A 14,507-nucleotide genomic window follows, 5' to 3' on the forward strand; every position below is an offset into this window, starting at 1 on the left:
ATTTCCGCTATTACAAAGTTCCAATTCTCGAACGAGGCTTTCCCGAAAATTGCGGAATACCTGTACAAAAATTGGTAACACGATCTTTAATAACGTCCATACACGATGTGGAAATTCAACGAGCGAGCATTGCGCTCTCTTGGGTTTCTACAATCGGGACAATTTTGGCGAAACATCGACAAAAGCGAGAAAAAGACCAGCTTCGACGAATAACAATGCGCGAAGAGTAATTAACATAATAATACTAGACATTCAACTTTCCCGGAAAATTGATAAAACTTCGTCAAATGGAGGGATCGATGTTCGAAGAATGTAATAAAAATTCATTTTCGAACCTACGTTTCTCACGGAACAACCAATTGTTCTAGTTCCAGCTACCATTCTGGATCATCGAGAAACCTTTAGGAGGGAAAATTCCAAAAAGTACTCGGTGCACCGTTGATTCGATTCGAAACGGAAAAGAAATCAACGTATTAACCCGATTACGTGGACTTTGTTCTTAGGACAAACACCAGCGTCGCTGATCTTCGATCCATGAACGGAACACGCAAGCTTATCGATCAGCATCCTCCATTGCGAAGGCTAATCAGCGAAAAATATAACTCAGCGAACGATCGCGCGGTAGTTTCATCCCTCGCGATTCTAAAATCGACGCGCTTCGATGCAATCGACAATTTCAGAAAGAAACTGAGAATTTTTCTTTAAGCGACTGAAGCTATGAAACACTTGGAAATTTGTAAATTGGAATATTTGCGTGCAAAACAGAAATTTTTTAAGGTATCCGATACTTTAATATTATGCGATATCACTTTTATCGATTTTAATCGAAACAGAATTCTACGCTTAATTAGATTTTATTATTTTAACAATATAATTTTGATTCGATTTTATCTTATTTTTAGTTCCTGATCTGGGAATAGATCGCGAGGGATAAGAGTACGCGCTTTTCCAGCGAAAACTCATTTAAATCGTTTAACAAATCTAGCAAACTTTCAGGCACGTTCGACGGTATGATAAAAATCTCGAGGAACCGTCTTCTAACAAAATTGGGACGAATGAACGATCACAGGTAAGGTTGCGAATCAGTTTTATCAAACCTCGTTACTAAATCTCGAATAATCGAGAGATTATCCTCGCGTTAATCTCCTTAAAGCGTTAATCTCCGATGAAATTTATGACACGAAAAATGTAGAAAAAGATTAAGATTATAAATAAGTCGAGATTATCCGAGGGTTGAAACAATGAGGTTCCCTCGATTTTTTTTCCCAACGCTAACTGTATGTACAATATTACTTAATCCATAAAAAAAGTTATTAAGCTTTGTAGAATTGCAGAAATGTTCGTCTTCTCCGTTTCATTGCAATCCACGTTCTTCGCAGTAACCAAAGCGATGTCTAAAAATTAGTCATTTTATGACGCTCAAACAAACGACAATTGTAGAAATCGTTTGATTGAACGCTTGTCACGCGTTATGTTTCTTATTATTGAAACAAAAGGTCGTCAAGATCTTTCAAACTCGAGTAATTTCAATAGAACAAACAAATTGATTTAAAAGAATTAACAAGCATTTGTTATCGCTTATCAAACAACTTCAAACTTATTCTAAAATATTTGTTACTTGTTTGAAAATCTTTTTTTAAAAACTATGGCCTAAGGTGACACAGATAGAGAGCTTGATACTCTTCTCGATCATCGTTCATGATTTTTCGCTCTTCTTCGTTTTTGCGTAAAAATTTGACAATTTTTGGAAGAGTTGATCTAACGTCGTGGACTTAACAATTTCAATTCTGTCATTCATTATGCTCCGATCGAAGCGTTCACATTCGTCAAATTCGTGAACACTTTCACACAATCGTTCAATAATATCTGCGATATTCAAAAAATTCAATTCCAGAGATTATTAAGGAATCTAAATACTCTGTTGCCAGTTTCTTCGATCTCCGATCGCTATAAACGTTCGCAAACTCTTCCAAACCATTCCAACGCTTCGAATATCCTTCGTTTTCTACACCTTAATATAAAATCTCCAGTATTCCAAGGATCGTCGAAAAATCCAAATAGTCTAATGCTACTTCTTTAAATCTCAAATTTCTACAAACCTCTTCAAATCTTGCAAAACTATCGTTTCCCCTGGCATCCTCCTATTTTCTCGAATTCTAACTTAAAATTTCCAATGCTTCAAAGATTATCGAGATTTCAAACACGCTACTACTAACTATCGTAAACTTTTACAAACATTTCCACTCTGACGCGCCAAATCTTTTTACTTTTCAAAGTTTCGTCTAGAATTTCCAATACTCCATCCAAGATCATCAACGAGTTCATATACGAAATACTCTGACACGCTTCCTTCCAATCTCATCGCAAACCTTTTCAAACCACTTCAGGTTATCTCACACCGTGCAAACACATCAGATCACCCTGTTTCTTCGCTTAAACTCTAATCGAAAATTTCGAATATTCCGAAAAATTGTGATCTAAAAATCGGTAACAGGTCCGGACAGCTTAATACCATTCTCGATCATCGACAACCATTCAGGAACCTTCTTTCTGTACGCTGTTCCTCCTTGCTCGTCCACTTTACCACCGTCCTCTTCGTCCTTTCGCTGCCTTCCCTCCTGATTATTCTTCTCATCTCCTTCCTCTTCGTCTTCCTCTTCATCCTCGGACGAGGAGGAAGCGTTCCTCGAGCGTTTCACGTTCACCAAGCTCGGAATGGTTCCCCCTTGGTCGGCGGGATCGATCATCTTATTACGCAGAATGTCCAGCAGCTTCTCCGGTCTGACAAATCACGAGTCAATGAACGTTACATGCGTTCGTTCGCCTATCATCCACTACTCGGCCCAAAGAAATCTCTGTAATGCTCTCTTTAGAAGCGGCAAAAGCAACAGTGAGGTCAGCTGAAAGCCATGCTACCAGCTAGAAGAACAGAAAAAGAATACACACGACCAAAACCGGTCACTCGCGGTCTACCCTCGTCCATTGGCGTCTTGCGGGGTTGTCTTTGAGTTATGGAGGATTGTATAAAGTGTGGAATACGCTTGATGTGCAAGGAATATATACACAAGGTGTTTGCAACGTGAAATCTTTCTGTCAGGATTTTTGAGGCGGATGGCGCTCGTTGATATAATCGATCAAAGATGTTCGTTTTGTAAATTTGTTTTTGCTCGTTTCGAACGTTCAAATTTCCCAATTTAGAAAATTCCGCTTCGCATTGTGTTCGTCAGATAATTTCTACTGGTTCATTCGACGAACATGATTGGAAAAATCAACTCTGTTGCGATTAAAAACAGTGTTCGACGTCGGAATTTCTATCTACCGACTCTTGCGAAATATAATAGAAAAAAACAATTATTTTATAAAATATTTGTAAAACGTTTAAATTCTGAGATCTCGAAATCCGTCAAACGTTAAGATCTAAAAATTGTTGACAAATTTTCCGCCATTCCTCTCGCGACAAAAAGTGAACTGACAATGAAAAGACAAGATTATCTTCTCTCCGTATAAGATAAATATGAGTCAAAGCAAATCACTCGTATTACCAACACCGAACGAACGGTTGATTTTTCGATCTTTTGTTCGTCAAACAGTCTCAACAGCGAACAGAGTGCCATCCACCCTACAAGTCCTAAATGACTTTTCGCAAAAGATACTTCTCGCACGGTAAATAGAGACTACATTATACACAAAAATAATAAGGGAAATTCGGAATATATGTATTAAGAAGTTCCTTTGGAATTTAGCAGGATCGTTCCTTGTCGGTGGCGTTAAACGCGTTTGCCAGCGACAAACAGCCGGCCTCTGGAACTGTTTAAACAACGAATTAATTTGTTGTTTGCCGTTGTTGACGGGGATTCTACGGCGGCTGTTTGCCGTGGAAATTGTAGAAGAAAGAAAATATCAATTTTGTGCGCGCTCGCGCAAACACACACACACGCACGCACACGCAACGCGAGCGCCGGCTTGAAAACATTAAATTAATATAATATTTGATCATTTATTAAATTGCCGCGTACAAACTCGATGCAACGAAACAGAGAATTGCAGAGGAATATCGAGAGAGGGGAAGAAAAAAGAGAAAGAATGGGTAAGAGGAAGAGAAAAATGGAGAAACGTGTATCGGTGGCGGTCGTTATTTCCACCGAACGAACAGATCGAAAGATAAAAATTGACTTTGCTTGTTTAAACTGTACACACCGGGACTTTTATGATGTTTGAGCGAAACGACGGGGATGCAACGAGTATAATCGATAATGATACGTTGATTCTTTCGATCTCGTCCTCGGCCATCGATGAAAACCATTATTTTTCCTCCCTTTTTTTTCTTTTTTTTTTTTTTTTTTATTTTATTTTTCTATTTTCGTTCCTGGAAGGGAAGTTGCGTAACGTCGAAAATATTGACGCTCGAAAACGTGTAACAAGGTTAACATGTTTGCGGGTATCGTCGGAACTTTTTAACTGGCACTGTTCGATAGATCGAAGTACGTATATTATACTGTTGCTATTTAGTCAGTCTTAACCCTGCTACGATCCTCCAATTTTTACGTGTATTTATGTTCCAGTCTCACTCTCGTTTTGGCAAGCTTTTCTGCTTGCCGTATTTTACGAAAAAATTTCAACGTAGAATCGAAACGAAAAGTCGCACGTCCCGACAAACATTTTCTGATATTTTGCGCAGACTGAAAATTATCGAAGAAATCACGAACGATACCAATGCCTATTTCATGTTCGTCGCTCTCTTCAAGATAGCAAGAGAATATTTTAACATCTTTAATTTCTGTCCGATGCGTTCCAATTTTTTTCTTAATAAAATACTAATTACATTACGCGACAATCCTTGGAAACTTATTAGATTAATAACGAAATATATAACATAATTGTATAATTATTTCTATAACATATAAAGATATTAACATTATTACGTAGCAGGGTCAATTGTCTCGAACTTACATCTAAAAAAAAAGCGTATTTACTCGAGGACATTACTTAAAATAATATTTACGATATCGATATAAAAACGTAAGAGATTCTTAAAATTACTTTTACAAGAATTGTATAAGAATACTAAACCTTCCCTGTATACCTAATGCTGACGATGTTTAAGTTGATTTAAAAGTGATCGATCTGAATTGACGAAAATCGAACCAGTTGAAAAGTTCAAGGGGAATTAAAGCAAAAATAATATGATAGAGGCTTGGAAAAACAATGTACACTCGATATTGAAAATGATAAAGAAAGAATGAAGAAATCAAACGCATGCTAGACAAGCTGCAAAAGCCATGCCAACGTACTAATTTACGCTATTTAAATGTACACACGTTTATCGTATAATTAATTACAGCTACAAAGCGAAAGTGAAAGAATCTGCAAACTCTAAAACTATTTTCCCCGCGAAAATTCTTTTCTTCGCGAATTTTTCAACTGTAAATTTTAATGTCGATATAATACTCGAAATATATTCGTTTCTTTCACTTTCACTTCGAACACATCGAAACTGTACAATAAGTAAGTAGAAGAAGAGTACAGAAAAATGAGAATCGACAGATCGTGAAAATACAAAAATGGATAAATAAATTTACGTGAATTATTAAACAGAGACGGATTTCTTCCAAAGTACAAAATACTCTAACTCTTCTCGTACTTTGAACAAAAGCCATCGAGGAAAACATACACATCGATTATTAATATTTTCGAACGATCTTAAGCTTGGTCGCAGGTTTCATTCCTGGTTTATCGCTTCGTTTATATTAGAAATGATACTACGTACTTTAGGAGCGTGTCTTCTACAACTAGAAAAAGACGATAAAAATACAAGAAAAGGCAACAAAGTACTAGAAATAATGCTCTAGAATATTTTGTCCAACTATAAAACAATCATTTTATACAATTTGTCCGTAAACGTCATAACAAATATTTTCTTAAAAACTAAAACAGAGAACCCTTAAGAAGTCCAAGTAACTAAATAAACAATTGACGAAATCACCGAAATACCACGATAAAAACCTACGATATATGTCTTGATAAAATACTTCTTTAAAATCGATATTTTTCTTCTTAATCTTTGTTTTTCTTAATCGACGCTTGTTCATAAACTGGAGCATAGGCTCGAAATACCTAAAATATTGACTTAAAGGCACCTGCTGAAAATACCTTCGTTTAAATAATATTCCGTAAACACAGCGAACCAAGCGAAAGGTCGTTCGTCGAGCCCGAAGAAATAGCGCGAAGCGTGTCCACGAAGAAAAAGGAAGAAAGACGGAAAAAGTGTCTATACGGAAACAGACAGACAGAGAGAAAAGGAGTGGTACAACGATAGACCTACGTGCTATTTGACATGTACATAGTAGTAGCCTCTAGCAAGCCCTTGAAGCCCCCCTCGCTCAACGGCGACCGTTGGTTCGCGTTTGGTTCGCAGGGGCCCCGCGCGTACGTAGCCTAAATGTAGGCGGTGGTGTAGGTAGCGCGTGAAGGTGCTGTCAGGACTCTGGAGGTCAGGATTCCCGTCGAGCAGAGATCTTTCGGCACGAAGGAGCCACCACCGACTACGGTCACTTCCGGGATCTCGGTGATGGCTCGGCTCGTTTCGTCGTCGTCGACGTCGTCGTCGCCGCCATTCGGACGACTTCGATCTTCGTCCTCGCTCACCGTTCTCCGCGCGTCTTTCGTCCCACTCTTCTCGTTCCTCTCTGCGACCGTTCCGACTTTGTCCGTTTCGACGAACGATCTCTTCGACACCGAACCACCCTTCTTCTTCCTCGACTTCTTCGATCCTACTCTCTGATGATGACCACGCGACAATTCCACCTCCTTCTTCGACTCTCTTATCCTTTTCTCTTGCAGGTTCGAGGATATCGCGCCAAGACTCTTGGTCGTAGCGGAATCTGTTTTAGGCTCGTCGTCTCGCACCATGTCCTCGTCTTTCGTCTTCTTCGAGCTCGGATTCTCGTCCAAACGATGTTCGACGAGGATAAGGTCGTCGTCGTCGTCGCGTTGATCGGAACTCCTGGTCTCTAACGCGAGCTCGGAAGCAGAGAAATTGGAGCTCTCCTCCAAACTGACATCCGTGCGATGTTGCTCGAGACTGTTGCTAGCGGTAACTATCAGCGGCGACTGGTTACCGCTGCTAGACATCTGACACTGATCGTCCAACGACCACGAAGCATTGATGGACGTTGTCGGACTGCTACAATCAGCGGTTCGATGAACGTTCGTCTTGTCTGCGACGAAATGGTGAGCCAGGTCCGCGGTTCGGGAACGTAGTAACGAGGTGATGTGTTGTGGGACTATCGAGGACAACGACGATGTCGATGACGGTGGTGCGGGGATCAGGCTACAGGTGTCGGATAGAGCGGTACGCACGGGGGTGCTGGTTACGTAGGATTGCGTAGTATCGAAAGTAGCGACAGGCGTGACTGATCTTGCGTTTACGCACTTTGCCGCGTGATTCTCGGCCAGGCACTTGGACGCCCGGGCCTCCTGCAGCTCCCGTCTCAGCGCCAGAGTCTCTTCCTCGAACGCGGCGATCTCGCGGCCTTCGTTGCTACGTGCCAATCAACACACAATTTCCACCATGTTTATATATACATATGTGTTCAGCACGCGGAGATCGCGCGCGCGTATTATCCATTAGACGGCGTATGTGTTTTGTTGGTTCTGCGTTTTGTGGGTGGGTGTTTGGTGCATGCGGTCCCATTTTCACGTGCGGGGTGTAAATAATCGAGAAAGTGCGGGTGCAAAGAGAAGATGGAAGGATAAGAAAGCTGGGAGATGGTCTCGTGCATTTTTTGTTTTCTTTTTCGTTTTTTAAGTGGGTGAAGTTTCTCTTGAATTTCGAGACTGAATCGTAGCGTTTCTCAAATTCAGGTTCAGTGGATGAAGGTTTGCGACAGGCGAGCTACTAAATATCCAAGTGATCTGCAATTATTTCGACTAATTCATTTACAAACAGCGAGTGTTTTCGCAGAAGCTTTCTGTTAAAATGACGATTCGTAAGCGTTCGCTAGATGGTTTCAGAGTTGGAGAAGAGTGTCGCAAGATGCTGTTTAGTTTGGAAATCATTTAGCGAGAAAAATCTTTAAGAGGATTTTGAAATAGCTTTTAAGCAACAAGTGGCGATTCGTTTAAGCGTTTACTCGGTGATTTAAATTGAAAGAACGTTGCTGCGATAAAATTAAATAATTATTTGCTAACTAACGTCTGTAAAGAGAAATTCTATACCGACGTCTATATTAGATTTTCTGAAATTTAGAAAGCAAAGAAGAGTATGGCTGCACGATAATACGCTTAGATGCATAGCTATTTAGTGATGAACGTTTCAAGACTGGTATTTTTAAATGATTTTTCAAAGAGGGATGAATACCAGTTTGCAAAGGGAACGACTTTCCGAGTTGAAACTTAAATCTAAGAGAAGAAAGTTAAAGCAATTTCGGCTAGGTAATTGATTTAGTGGTTAGCTAGTTGGGAAATTAGCGGTTAGTTTCTTAAAAGATCATAAAGAAAAGTGTCTAAAAGCAGTCTTCTTTTAACGAATAGGCTGAAAAGAGGAAAAATGTGTTACAAGCTCGAGTGATTATTCGAGAGGTTCTAGCTAACGTGTTAGTTAGTGCGCTTAATAATTTTGTAATTAGGATGGTTTCGGTTATTAAATGTTCGTGTAATATTTTATCTAGAGAAATGAATACTTCTAGAGCTGCGAAGGCGAGTTATCGCATGCTGGTTGTTAGTAATAGATCGAAGTAATTAATTCGGTGATCAGAGATTTCCTATAAGAAAATTGAAAATATCGTATATACGTATCTTCTATGTTATAGATCGCAAAGGAAGAAATAAAGTTCTAGCAGCACGGTTGGTGGCCAATCTTCTACGTTAAATCGACAAAAATTGCAACGAAACGAATTCACTCGAATTAGAAATAAATTCTTGTTACTACCATAAAAAAATATGAAGTCGTAAATAAAAAGACGTGTAAAATTGCAAAGTACATTTTTAATTAACGGAACACTCGTTTTAGGTGACAAAGAAATCCAACAATAAATAAAACGATATAAATAATAGAAATATCGTAATTCTGTTCGGTCTGCCAAAATGCAGGAAAACGGGAAAACGACGTGAAAGAAACAGAGGGCGAGAATGAAAAAAAATTGGAAAAAAAATAAAAAAGAAAAGACTACGATCTTATACGATGTTTCTCCTAGTTCAAAAAAAAACGTCCGACAAGAGTATGTAATAAAGAAAATGAAAGTATATCGCAATATGCGACGGCAAATCAAATTTCAAATTTCCTTCCACCGATCAAACGTAGAAATAAATTATTTCGACAAAGCTACTTTTCCGTGAAACTCCACGCTTATCGCTCGTGATCGCAATTTGAAAAACGTTCGATCGACACAAATGCCACGTGGTCTATCGATATCAATGATATTTTACAAGAGATTTAAACTCAGTGCGAAATGTATGCTAGATGAAAAACCACGTGTAAAACAATCCACAAAACCTGTATTTGATAAAAGAAGAAACGATGAAGAAATAGCAAAGTTTATTACAGGAATTTGCAGTAATCATGCGAAACTATAACTGGGTACTCACTTTACGTTCAGCTTCAACATGGCAACTTCCTCCTCCAGTTTTGCTATTCGTCTGTCACTCTCTTCTTTCTCCTCCATCAGTTTCATTATTTGATTCTGAAACGATTCGACGAGAAACTCGTGCGTTCATAAATGTTCTCTCGTTAACGTAAAAGTTTTTATTATATTTAGAAATAATTTGAAAATTATTGGCAAAGCGTGAATTACATTAGAAACATAGAGATATAGAAATAAAGCTGTACACAGGTTTAACGAATCTTAAGACGGTCGGTTGGAAGAAATTTTTCCCAAAGTTTCTTCCCGTCGGAAGAAAACGAGAATAAAGATAAAAGATAAGGGGGGCAATAATACTCGGCACAGATAAGATGGCTCGGCACGTTTCGAAAGAAATCAAACAATTTACATAGCAACCTGCAATTTTTCACGAGATAACGTTTTACTGGCTTAGATCTCTTTGCTCGTACGATTCTCTAGAACGTGCTCGCAATTACCAAGTACCGTGCAAGAGAAATAATATTTTTGAGAAGGAGCATTTATGATATTCGTTTGCACGTGGTACGATAATTGATTTTCAAGTACTTATGTACATACATATCGTACGTTATACGATATTCCTTAAAATCCGTTTAAATTTCTTCGTCTAACGCCAGTTGCGACGAAAGTTAAAGAATTAAGCAACGCAGGGAACGTCCTTCGATCGTAATTTTCGAAGATGTAACGTAAATACCAATCGAGCGTTCTTCGCGTGAGATGTTCGTTTTAAGACATCCGATTCTAAAATTATAAAATATTCGTTTTGTCCAAAGTAATTCTCCGGCGCCTTTATCCTGCGATCGTAAACGCTCCGTTCGATGGCAATAAAAATTCGTTGCCGACGTAAAAGAGAATCGTTTTGTGAACAGCAGAAAATCGAAATAGCGAGACGGTGCGAAGAACAGGATTCCGTGAATCGTCGCGACGGCCACTTGGCCCGCGTGAAAACGCGTCGAAATGCCAGAAAGCGAACATGGCAGAAATTTACATGGTCGAAAGTGGAAGGTCCCGGAGGTTCAATTACGGAGATTGGCAACGAGACGAAGAGAGGCTAGCATGGCGCGGACGGCCATCGCTTCGGCTGATGAGGCTAATGGATGGTTGAAACCCGAGAAGACAGAAGAGGAAAAGAGGGGCAGGAAGGAGGCCAAGGGAGAGGCCGTGACAGCCGCTAAGTGCCTCATCCTTCACCCTTCCTCGTCCCTCGACGCACCGTAACACACGGGGCAAAGCGTTCTCTTCCTCTATCTTCCTTTCTACCCCCGTGGCTGACACCCTCATGTGAAACCTAATCATTTTTACCAAACGTCACGGATATTTCGTATTACGTCTACATTAGGTTCTCCGGTATCAGGCTGGGTTTTTATCGAGAACACGAAGCTGCCTTTCGTTTCCTCGGTGAGACCAATTAGGGGATGAAGACGATTTTTACTGCGATGCCAGCAGGAGAATGCAATTGGAGTAAAAGTAAGTTTCGAGTCTTTAAATTGAAGGGGCTGCTATAATATGGAGATTCGTTTCTTCTTTTTTTTTTTTCTTCTTTTTTTTTGTGAGACTACAAGAAGAAGAAGAAGAAGAAGAAGAAGAAGAAGAAGGTTGTTGTTTTGTGTCAACTAATATTATATTTTTTCATTTGACTTTGGAGCTGAAGATATGGATATTATTTCATCCTCCTAATAATTTTAGAAGCATCGTTTGTCACGATATTAAGTATTGTCTAAGTATGAAATATCTAGGCTCTTTGTACGAGACTTCCTCGTTTGAACGCATCAGATTTCTCAGATAGATCGTATCAAGAAATATATCATTTACGTAAAGTATGATTCACACGTTACGTCAAATAGATTTATGTAATTAATGTGACTTCGCTGAGAGTTGAATTGGAAACGATAAAATTCACAAAAGAAAACTCGATAACTTAATGGACTCGACAGAGAAAAGTAATTTTAAAAAATGATGCAAAATACCGATCGATTATATATCAATGGATAATTGTTTCTCCTCGCTTAATATACGCGATGAAGAATATTGCGTTAATCAGGGGATGACCTAATATAATTGGATACCAATTTTTTGTCTCGTATACCTCTTTGGTTGAAAACAATACTTACCACCTAATGTGAAAGTATGAAAGATAGAATAGCAGCAGATATTTTTTATTGGTAAAATAACAAAGAGGCAAAGATTCAAATTGAACGTTATTTCTCATGAACAGAATAAATGAATTACTTTGGTATACAGATCCCCTTCTTAGATAATAAGAAATTAATTGAACGAGAATACCATTCTTGATTGAAATACAGAAGATATGATGCTCTCTCCCATAAATAATAAACGATACTTTGACTAACTTCGGTGAAACGCTTCATATTAAACAGATCGCTGTGAAAAATTGCTGGAGAACGACAAACTATGTATATATTTAAAGGCGGCTTATTCTTTTCAATCGCTAACTCTCTGCTAGACATGAATATGAATACGCTCTAGATACTTCTTTCTATTAATATCAAGCTGCGCAGTCGATATAAATATTACGAAAAACAGGGGAGTCTTTATTTGAAGAACGGTATATAAAAATTCCAACGCAAACGTACATAAATAATCAAACAAAAAAAGATGGGGTCTCGGGAAACGCGTACGGACGAACTTGATCGATGAAAATTCGCGCGCAGATGATAATCGAGGAAGGAAAATCGTAAGAAAGGAAAAAGGGGGGAAAGGTGAGAGAGGGAAGAAGCGAAGATCACCTGGCCGTCCTAATCAAACAAAACGTACGAATGCTACGCAAACAATACGTCCATGACCACGTCATGGAAATGCCGAAAGCGTCGGTCGGAGCGGCACATTACCGTAGCCTAACTGCAAAGTAGATTCTTTCTCTTCCTTTCTCTTTATCCGCTTTGTTTTCACTTCCCACGTTTTCTATCCGCTGAATTTTTATCCTGTTTCGAAGTTTCCTGCCTTCTCTTCACCGAACGAACTTTTTCACAAACCTATCGACGCTTGGGTCTACGATCGAAAGGACAAGTATAACGATAACACATTGTGTTTGTTTACGGAAAACTTTTATGTTACCGAATCACGATTGTGAGTCGGTATTTTGAATAACTGTGATACGAGTAAGTGTATGGGGCGGAGCGGATTAATAGATAGGGAATTTGATTTAGATAGGGAATTTGATTTAAAAACTAATTAGTAACTGATAGAAATTAATTTTGTATAAGTTAGTTCAATACGTACGTTTAAATTTGCCACTTCCAACGACCTTTGGTTCAGCTTTTCCTCAATCATGAGTTTTACTTTTGAAATTAGTACATCCTCGTATGTTTTGTTGGCTTGCCTGATTTCGCGAATAAAATCTGAAACAATTAAAATATTTATGGGATTAATTTCTTTTTAATTATACGGATTTAATGCAAAAACGTAGAAGTAGAGTAACAAAAATGTATCGTATAATAGAGGTACTAATAATAAGATACTATAACGATTTTCGTTAACATTTACCTGATAACATTCCTGGTTGATAATCCGAAGAACTACAAACTGCTAATTTTGTCTTCATACTACCTATTTCAGACTTTGTTTCGTTTAACTCTTTAAACAGTTGATTATTGCTCTTTTTCAGTTCTGTCATCTGGAAACAAAATTACGCGATTACTAATTACATTTCTGTAATGCCTTAAATATATACCTGTGTTTATGTGGCTATAATCTGTGTTTATTTATCAAGGAAAACTACTTACCTGTTCGATAAGAGATAGGACTAACTTATTGCTACGTCCAACCGTAGTAATGGAGCTACCACTGTCAGCACTATCAGAGTCTTCGCTCTGACTCTGTACCGGTGCTTCTGCAGACCCAAGACCAGGGTCTGAATACCTCCGATGTTCCGAATTTATCTCATCTCCGTTTATTCCATTGTTCTTATTAGCAGTAGGTGGCAAACTCGTGTAATCTCCATTCTGATAGTTAGCAGGGACAGGAGATCCTCCCCCATTCTCTTGTAGACTCGTGTAGCCATTTGCCATAGAATTCATATTCAAGTTCAATGGTTGATTTTGATTACAATGTCGTCGGGGTCTACTGTGAATGGCTCTTATACCAGAGACTGGCACCGGCTGATACAGTCTATACATGGTTGGCAATGAAACAGGCTCCATGGTATATGTCATAGGCATCTGTGTATAACCACACATGCTAGGGTCAGATGTTGTTGTAAAGAGACGTTGTCCATTGTTCTGAAAGTTTTGCGGCATGTTAGACTGCCACAGTAAATGTGGATATTCCATTCCAGGTACTATATCGTTATTTTGATTGTTTTGTGTGTTGTTCATCCACGAGCCACACATACTGCTTTTCTTACTGGATCGTTTTTTGTTCTTCTTGGAATGACTAATAACATCCTCACGATTCTCTAACCTCGAAGCGTCTAACCTGCTGAAGATTCATCAAAATTATACAAATTGACAACCATGTATCTTATGAACCACGAGAAACATCGCGTCTTACCTTTTATCCATTTTTGCGGAATATTATACACTGTGTCAGAGGTTAGCCGTGGATCAACACTTGCGATGTACGTGACATGGAGACTCAAACAGATATCGTATCGTAACGCGTACGCTGGAATACTGACTTCCTGACTCTTACAAAGCTTAAACTTGCTAATTCGCGTTACAGCATGAGTCGTAGTGCATAATAGATAATAGTAAATAAGGACTAAGGACGGTAAACACTCGGCCTGCTCTACTCTATTCAGAATCGGTCGTTATCACTTTGTGGCTGATTGGTTGAATGAATCCCTACCATTTCTTTGCCACAAAACATGATTAGTTCTAGAATGACACCGCGAACTTTACTTTTTAGTTCTTAGAAACATATTATCGTATT

The 14,507-nt window shown here is 38.8% G+C and overlaps 1 protein-coding gene across 4 annotated transcripts; it reads right to left on the reverse strand.

Moving 5' to 3' along the window:
* Positions 1–2,638: 2,638 nt before the first annotated feature.
* LOC126920660 (uncharacterized) lies at positions 2,639–14,451 on the reverse strand. Of its 4 annotated transcripts, none has more exons than XR_007712046.1 (7): positions 14,127–14,447; positions 13,361–14,054; positions 13,122–13,251; positions 12,858–12,976; positions 9,586–9,680; positions 6,323–7,540; positions 2,639–2,781 (listed from the first exon to the last, which is right to left on the reverse strand). XR_007712046.1 is itself a non-coding variant. In XM_050731351.1 (6 exons), exons 1-6 carry the CDS (start codon positions 14,135–14,137, stop codon positions 6,436–6,438), a joined length of 2,151 nt encoding a protein of 716 aa, XP_050587308.1. In that variant the 5' UTR covers positions 14,138–14,451; the 3' UTR covers positions 4,317–6,435. The 4 variants fall into 4 exon arrangements, 2 of the variants coding, with proteins under 2 accessions (XP_050587308.1, XP_050587307.1); XR_007712045.1 differs by having other exon boundaries at positions 2,642–2,919; XM_050731351.1 differs by lacking the exon at positions 2,639–2,781 and having other exon boundaries at positions 4,317–7,540; positions 13,361–14,051; positions 14,127–14,451.
* Between the last annotated feature and the right edge of the window lie 56 nt (positions 14,452–14,507).

The sequence above is a fragment of the Bombus affinis genome, chromosome 9 (genome assembly GCF_024516045.1).
Source record: "Bombus affinis isolate iyBomAffi1 chromosome 9, iyBomAffi1.2, whole genome shotgun sequence".
NCBI classification, from domain to species: Eukaryota; Metazoa; Arthropoda; class Insecta; order Hymenoptera; family Apidae; genus Bombus; species Bombus affinis.

Excerpts from the sequence above, each read along its gene's own strand:
- LOC126920660 (XM_050731350.1), bottom strand. Across the intron at positions 13,252-13,360 it reads TCCTATCTCTTATCGAACAG|ATGACAGAACTGAAAAAGAG; the intron begins GTAAGTAGTTTT and ends TTTTGTTTCCAG. Across the intron at positions 12,977-13,121 it reads TCAACCAGGAATGTTATCAG|ATTTTATTCGCGAAATCAGG; the intron begins GTAAATGTTAAC and ends TAATTGTTTCAG.